This window comes from Erigeron canadensis, chromosome 7 (genome assembly GCF_010389155.1).
Source record: "Erigeron canadensis isolate Cc75 chromosome 7, C_canadensis_v1, whole genome shotgun sequence".
In the NCBI taxonomy this organism is placed as follows: domain Eukaryota; kingdom Viridiplantae; phylum Streptophyta; class Magnoliopsida; order Asterales; family Asteraceae; genus Erigeron; species Erigeron canadensis.
The window spans coordinates 28,714,361-28,723,278 of NC_057767.1; the positions used below are offsets into that span (position 1 = coordinate 28,714,361).

Here is an 8,918-nt window from a genome sequence, read left to right on the forward strand (position 1 = left end):
GATTTATATCTAATGCTATTTCATTACTTTTACATTATATATAGCTATATATTTTTGGTAAAATTTAGTTGTTTTAAAATCGTTCCGCGGTTTCCCGCGGGATAAAAATCTAGTGTATATCTACAAGACATTGGCAGAACATAACCAATTCACTTAATTAGGTAGGTTGGCCACCATGACGTCATTAAGAGCCTGCTATCTTAAGGCCACTCGTAGTAGAGCTCGTCCATGCCCCTTCCAAAATCGACGTTAGTGCTACCACCCGCTTCATTCTCGTCTAAAAGCAATCCGTTCCTAAATAAGAACAAGATGGACGAATGTAACACCCCGACAGCGGCGGAAAACTCGGGATGTAAGATAAAGCACACGCGCACATGGATGTTACATAGGAATACTAAATGAGTGCATAGATTAAGCATAATTAATCGATTACATAGTCAATTAAGCAAAAGAGGAGTCATCACACATAGGTTAAATCAACAATCAAATAAATGTATGAAAAGTTCCCATGCAGGGGTAACGGTTAGGCTTATTGCCATCAAGCATAAATGAAAGCATGTAAACTCCAAAACCTAGCCTGTAGTCTGCTAAAAGTCCCATGCTACCAATCCTAGCCACGATTTGCTTCATTACCTGAAAGGAATACTTAAACGTGTCAACACAAAGGTTGGTGAGTTCGTAGGTTTGAGTACATAAATAGGTTATACAGATATGTTTTATGCCGTTAATAGAATTCGAGAATAAAGTAGTATGATGTGGCTAGAGACCAACTTTGCTCATAAGCATGTGGTTATGTGTAATCGTGCACTTACGGTACCTGGCTAGAATAGATCAATCGTGCTCACACAGTCATCAATATGACCGGCAAGTATATATCAATCGAGCACTCACAATCATCAACATGACGGACTAATATCAATCGAGCACTCACAGTCATCAATATGACCGGCTAATATCAATCGAGCACTCACAGTCATCAATATGACCGGCTAATATCAATCGAGCACTCACAGTCATCAATATGACCGGATAATATCAATCGAGCACTCATAGTCATCAATATGACCGGCTAGTATATGTATATCAATCGTGCACTCACAGTCATCAACATGACCGGCAAGTATGACACAAAGTAGTCTAACAGCCATAGAGTAATAAAAGCAGTTACGGCATATATAAAAGTATGAGTAGTATTCCTTTCACCCCAAAACATAAGTAAGAAAAAGGGGCTACGAAGGCTCACTGTGATCTGGTACAAGCGTAGTTTACGAGCACAGAGAACAAGCACAGATATAAGTAGGATATATCTATTTGAATCCAAGTATGTCTTGATGTCAACCTAATCACAAGTCATTGAGCATAGATGAATACATGTATTAGTTCTTGTGATTACTTATTCACTGAGTTGTCCTTGATGAACTGATGATTTGGTCCTTTGAAGATTCTTTGAAAATCTTGACTCAAAAGTGTTCTAAATGCACTTTAAATACATGAACTGGACTCGAAATGAACGTCTTTGAACTCACACCTAAATACTTATCGTGTTAATGAGTTGAACATGACTTTAGTAATGAACTTTAGCCTTAGAACTTAATTTAGTTGTTCATAGAATTCGTACTTTAATAATCGAGATAGAACATATCCTTAATGTACTATAATCGTTGTTCTAGATTGATTCATGAATTAGTTTTGATGTTAATGTGTAGCCTTGAATGTGATTAATCATATGATAATGATGTTATGGATTGGTTTGGTGATCGAATACATGTTTAGATTGATTTAGGTTTAAGTATATGAAGTTATAGAATAAGTTCATGTTGTTTTATGTTTGCACAAAATCGTCCTAGGGTTTGGGGTTCAAGACTGTCCCTCTGGCTTGGCAAGATCGTTTCACTGGCTTGGCAAGATCGTCCCATTGTACAATGCTCAGGATCGTCCCATCTTCCCCTCCAGATCGTCCTAGCTGCTAGCTCAAGGTCGTCCTAGTTACTTGCTCAAGATCGTCTCATGTGTATCAAGGGTTCAAGATCGTTTTAAGGCTTATGAAGTCAAGATCATCCTAGCCTCTAACTAGCCAAGATCGTCCTAGTTTCCAAGTATGAGGACAAGTGTACAAAATCGTTTTAAGAGCAAGTGTTTGAGCTAAACCAATCCAAAGGATCGATTACCCATTAAACGTACCAACAACATCACAACACCACACGAGATCGAGCAAACAAAACCATGAACCAAAGGGCTGACCAGGACGATCTTGGGGACCAAGATCGTCCCATCAGGATCGTCCTAAGGTCCCAAACGGCTGAACAACATAAGAGCAAAAATACGAAGGTCTAGATCGATTCCGGGACTTGTTAGAACATAAAACTAGTACATATATACATAATAACACTAACCATTAACACTTTTAACGATTTCAAGACCATCTATAACATGAACAAGGTGTGGCACATCAAGAACAAGTTTTCCCTTATTTTCAAAAATGGGTTTTGTAGATTAAAGCATGTTATGACCCAAATTTGTTCACAAAAAGGTTACTAAACACATTTAGACACAAACCCATTAGCTATTAACACGTTTTTCATTCAAAAATTGGACCAAATCATCAAGAACATAAACTTGAAAAAGTACACTTTTAATTTGATCAAAAACTCAAAATTTGTTGTTGTTACCTGAGTTTTGATGCTAGGAATATGTTTTGATTATCACAAGGGTGCTAAAAGTACAAATGATTTTGGTTTAACAACCCAAAATCAAAAGATGATTTTTGTGTGTGTGAATGTGGCTGCAAGTGTGTGTTTTAGAGAGAGAGAGGAGAAAGATGAAGAAGAAGGTGAATAGGAATTTCTCTCTCAAGGGTTTCCAATCTTTTCTTTATATACCTTTCTCATAATAAATGAACTCCATAAATGCAAGGGCCATTTGCAAACATTTTTGAACTAGTACTTTTATTAACACAAACGTTTATGACTCGAATTCTAGTATGTTATCGTATTAAATTATAAACTCGTCATTCAAATTAAGATTTAAGATCAAATGGGCCTTCATGTAAATACATAAATGAGGACTGAAATATACCTAGAATTTAAGTTAAATTGAGCCGTCTAATCGTCCTAATGGCGACAGTACGATTCGAGGAATTTATTTAAAACATTTCTATGACGGTTGTTACAACGAAGGAGAGTGGGGCCAGGGAGAGAGAAAGCTACGTATTTTTCCTTTCTTTTATAAAATAATTTTAGAAGATGCGGGGAAGAGGTCTTAATGCTATGTGTAGTTCTTAAATTGAAAAAAGCTGACGTGACATTTCGTAAGAGGTGAGGATGAGATTTAGGAAGAGGCTCTTTAAGAGAGGCCTAAGGGACATAACTTTGCTAAAGGCAAGACTAAAAATAATTGCTAACCATCAATATTAATGCAAAAATTTCACCATAATATTTTGCCGGAAAATCAACCTTAAAATCAAACTAACAACATGAGTATGTCAAGTTTAATCATCAAAGGAAGAGATTGAGAAATAATGAGTAGAATACACTTGTCATATGATGAAGGTTTTTAATTAATTATTAAGTTGGTTTGTTTGATGGATTTATTATTTTTCAATTTTTTAACAAGACATTGTCAGAACATGTTACACTTGAGGTAGCAACCACAAAAAGACGAATGCCTACTTTTAGCATGGCAAACTGGACTAATAAATGTTGTGCACGTATAATATGTACGTGTCTTTAGCCTATGAAGAGAATATGATTTTCTGACACTCGATATGCTAGCAAACATATCTCTACTGATCATATATAAATCCTTAAGTAGCCCAACATGGCCATATCCCTAAAAGAGTGTTAATTTTTTCTAAATCATCACTACAGTTAATTAAATTAAGAAAAGCAATTTATGTATAAGGATAATTTTTAATCACCAACATGAATCAATTTAACTGATTAGATAGATAAAGGGCCTAAGGACTAAAACATAAGTACGGTTGACAAAAATATTAAAATTGTGGTTGGGGTTGAGGTTGAGGTTGGACAAGACTGAAATTGTATCTTAAAAATATGACTAGAATTAGCTAAGTTTTTTTTTTTTTTTTTTTTTTTCATGTCTTCTTACAAAAGGTTTATCTTAAAGATCTTTTATGAAGATTACATAAATTAGGAGAACGTTTTAATACTGATTTATTTTTTGTTTTTCTCAACTAAACCACAAAATAAAAAGAAACACCAAAACCTCATATAGTTCAAGCTTAAAATCACATCAAAGAGTATCTCCTATCATTCATACCTTGCAAGCGAGTTTTCCATCATTCTTGATACACATAAATACAGTTTTTAAAGCTTTTAAAAGCCTCGCACAACAACTGATCTCAGAAAATGAGGTAGAAGTTTTATGGTATTAATTTGTGTCATCTTCATATGGGAAAGATTATAGCGTTTTGCTGCAGGTAAGGAGGTGCTTATTTAGAACTGCGTTTCAAAACTCCAAAACACCAATAATCGGTTTTTAAAAATATGTTGCCAAACACCATTAACATATTATTTACGATTAGAAAACACAATAATAAAAAAGTTATGTTTTAATTGTAATGCCAAATGGGTAATGATCAATTCTCCTAACTCATTAGCCTAAATTTTTTTTTTAATTAATAGGATTGTGACATGTGAAAAATTAGGAGGTAAAATTAAGAAAGAGAATTAGTGGATTCCATGTGTTAACAAATAGATATATTAAGAGGATTAGTTGGGAGGATTTACCATTAAAGCAAAAGAATATATAACTTATAACGATAAATTAACTTTTTGACCCACTACTTCCACTTTTAATCCTACCAACTGAGTGACTACTTTAACCATAACATAGACCTTTGAAACTAACCATTGATGCTACTACTACTAATACAATTGTTGCAAAATTCTCCAAGTCAAACCAAGTAGCAGTCACTACAAGCTAGGTACGGCGCCGAGTACTCCCCACTTTGACCGTTTTGAACCCACCCCCCCCCCCCCTCCACCCCCACACACCGGAGTACTCCCAATTTCCTAGTCGACCGGTCTATGAGCGCTTAGCGACTTCTACGATCTTGACTAATATATATACTAATTAATACTGATAGAAAATATTGAAATAAACTAACAGTCTATGCTTGTGCATGCCTTATATCTAACCCATAATTAAGCACGCAAAATTCTTGTTCATAAGCCAATGTTTATATATACCTCAATCTTAGTTTGGGGGCGCGTATACACTATATATATACTAAAGTTCAGTTATTTTTAACTAATTTTATAAGAAACTTGTTTAATATATATATCGTTTATTATTTGTAGATAAAAGAGTAAAAGACCTTAGAGAACATGTCACATAAAAGTATAATCATATAAGTTGATGTTTTTCTTTCTATTTGATCAACTTTCGGTAGTCCATAAGGAAAGTGCGTAGAGAACTTTCCCCTTCCAACCTTGTAACATCCATTTATCATCTTCATGCACCATAAAATCTTTATGGTAGTGTTTCTCTACTTTTCTCGTTATTTCATCCATAAGACCCGAGTTTAACGGTTGTTTTACAAACCCGGCTTTCGAATTCCTGCGATCCCATTCCTGGTAGGTTTCCGGCCTCTCGACCCGACTCCTTCCTTCACACGCCACCGCGTTCATGATGTCCCTCCCGAACACCTCTTGCTCAATCAACTTTCGGTCCTCGTCTTCACTCTTGGACGTCGTTGCCTCAAGCATGTCAAAAAGCGCGGTGAAGTGGAAAATAGCGTGTCGAAACCTTGAAAGAAAATACGACGCGTTATATGCTCCATTCAATACACCGTGCACAAACATGTCGGGTTTTAACTTCCGGATGAACTTCAAAACTGCGTCGCGCGGGGGATGCTCGACTACTGTTTCGTCGAGCACATTCCTCATTCGGTATATGCTATTCACCACGAGCATCTCCTCCGGATCGATCTTTAAATCTTCTATTGCGATATTTTCCCAATTTTTAGCAATCGAGTTGTACTCAAAAGGGACATTAAATCTCTTGGCATACTCTGCCAACCTACAGCCTGTTTCTTCCACCCGTCCTGCTGGTCGAAGACCAGGCTGTGGAAAATCAATTCCAGTGATCCTCAACTTAGGAGGACCACCTGGTCTCATGGAGAGACCCTCTATAATACAAGGCCATTGAAATCCATATAAAATACCAAAATCAACAACATGTAGTTTATCTCTCCCAATTGCAAGCTTCCAAATGGACTTATTCGCGAAGATATTCGACATCCTATGAAATGGACATGCCGCGATGTACGCTTTGTAAGATGTCAAGATTTGAGCCCCGGATATCGTTGTAGACGAAAAACCTCGATACACTTCCGCTCCATTGCCACTTAACCGCGCCTCTATCGCATTTGCAAAATAATGAGCCAACCTCTTCGAAGAACTTCCATTAGGAGACGAGTGTTTACGTATCGTCTTCAAAATTTGATTCGCTTCGGTTATTTCACTACAAGCCACCATTGCCGCACACCGAGTTAAAAGTTCGCTCAAATCCACACTTTCCACGTCGCCTTTTCGTCTTTTTCTCCTTGCATTCCCGTGATTTATCAAAGAAGCCGAACTACACGTCTTGTCTAGCCAAAGATTGTTTAAATCAGCACAAAGGACAGCAGCATCATAATCTTGCAACTCTAACCGCTTGGTTTCTTGACCAGAGTAGAAGGAATAATGATTATTATTATTATTATTATTACTGTCTACGAGAACATCGTAAAACGATTTCTCGGTCGCTTGGAGAGCCAAGCTGTTTGTCAACATACAAGGCTTGGTTGCTAGATCGTCTTCTTCCATCAACATTTTATTCAAGTAATTGAACACACCATGAAAAAAATCGGCTCCTTTGAAGAAGTCGACTTTGTTGGAACAATTCGTGTTGTCCTCAGCCATGATCACGTACGAGAAATCAGAAAATATGTTTGTCTACTAAATTAATGGCTATGTAAGTATGATATATGAAAAGACTGAGTACATGAAAGAGTTTGTAATTTTAGCTTAATCTGTATATAATATAACTAATATTAGACAACTTTCTATAGTGGACTTATTTATAGTACGTTAGCTATAGTAGATTTTTTCACTTTTTGGATATACTACTTGTGTATAAATCAGTTTGTTACGACTGTAGGTAACATGCCGGTGAGCAAAAGACGACTACTGCGAGAGTTTGTAGTAAAGTCCGCATAAGCACTTTACGTGGCGAACTTCACCACCCTATGTTGTGCACGTATAACGCGTACGTATATGCGAAAAGAACATGTTTTTTGATATTGTGTATATATACATGCAAACACAATCCAATCCTTCGCTCGTAAGTCATAAGGCTTTTAATATGTGGCGTCGGTACACCGTCTATATACATATATCTATCTACTAATATACTAAAACAAGATTGTGACATTTTTTTTAGTAACATATATATGACGTTTTCCTAAAACGACACATGTCCTTTTAAATTTATATATATATACAAAAAGTACTTTTTAAATAACATAAATAAATCTTATAATTAATTAATATATACATAGATTTAAATTTTTAATAAAAAATTAAAACTTTTATATTAAAAAAATATTATATATTGTTATCATAGTTGTGTATTTACCATAATTATTAACGTCATAAATGCTTAACATAATGAGATTAATTAATTATTATTAATTTGAGAAGTAATATTGAATCTTAACCAATATTTTTATGAAAAATGTCTCTCGCATTTAAACTACTATTAGAATTTGATCCTAACACCCATTTTTCTCTCATAATATTAACCTTGATTTCAAGTATCAAATTTTGAATATAATCAACTTTTCAATATTTATTTGAAGACATTTTGTTTTGGTTTTTGTCACATCCAAAGGTTTTTTAATGTTAAAGTTAAGGAAAATATGAAATACAATGATTTTCATCTTACATCTTTAGCTTGCCGGAGTATTCGTTATTTTATTATGTGTTTCTTTAAACAAAAAAAAAAATTATTTATTCACACTTTGTTATAAAAAATATAAAAAATTTTATGAATTTAATCACATATAAAAATGTGTAGAAAAAAATTACATTTAAAAGTGTGAATAAATTTCAAAAGTTATAATTTTTTTCACACTTATAAGTGTGTAAAAAATGTTAACACTTAAAAGTGTGAACAGTTGTCAAATATTTTCACACTTCAAAATATGAAAGTCAATTTGTAACACATGATTTCTTCACACCCTGCATGTGTGAAGAAAATAAGTGTTATTGTACAAATTAACTTCCACACAACAATTGATATATTTTTACACATTTGAAAGTGTAAACTTACTCTTTTACATGTATAAGTGTGTAAATATTGTAATTTTTTAATTTTTTTCACACATTGAAATGTGAATTATTTCTACACATTTTTAAATGTGAATAGATTAACAAAAATTTTCATACTTTTTAAAGGTATGGAAAAACAAATGTGAGAAAATGACATATTAGTTGTAGTAATGTTGATTTGCCATCCCAAGTATGTCTTGGTACGTACGCAAAGGGTTTGAAAGGAACAATTACATTTGCAATAAGCTGATGATAAAGGAACTGATGGAAACCAAACACACAAAAAAAAGGATCTTGGGCTGATTACCTTCAAGCTGTTGAAATAAAAAAATCCTCTTAATGGAAATTGGGAAACACTAACACAGATTATTCTTCGCAAATCCTTTAAAGGGTCTCTTTATCAGCAGGTAGAGTTTAAACTAAATTGGTGTCTTTCATAAATCTTGCTTTATTTAAAATACGTAGTGAGCTGGATTATTATTATTTGATTTAGACCGCTAGCTTCTGAGCCGTAATACTTCAAAAATCCGGTTGAACCATGGTCCGGCCGGTTGAACCGACCCTTTTAAAAAAGTGGCTTTT

At 34.5% G+C, this 8,918-nt stretch overlaps 1 protein-coding gene across 1 annotated transcript; it reads right to left on the reverse strand.

The window, feature by feature from the left end:
- Positions 1-5,399: 5,399 nt before the first annotated feature.
- LOC122609233 (scarecrow-like protein 14) lies at positions 5,400-6,926 on the reverse strand. The gene has a single exon (XM_043782293.1). The coding sequence runs from the start codon at positions 6,924-6,926 to the stop codon at positions 5,400-5,402; it is 1,527 nt and encodes a 508-aa protein (XP_043638228.1).
- Between the last annotated feature and the right edge of the window lie 1,992 nt (positions 6,927-8,918).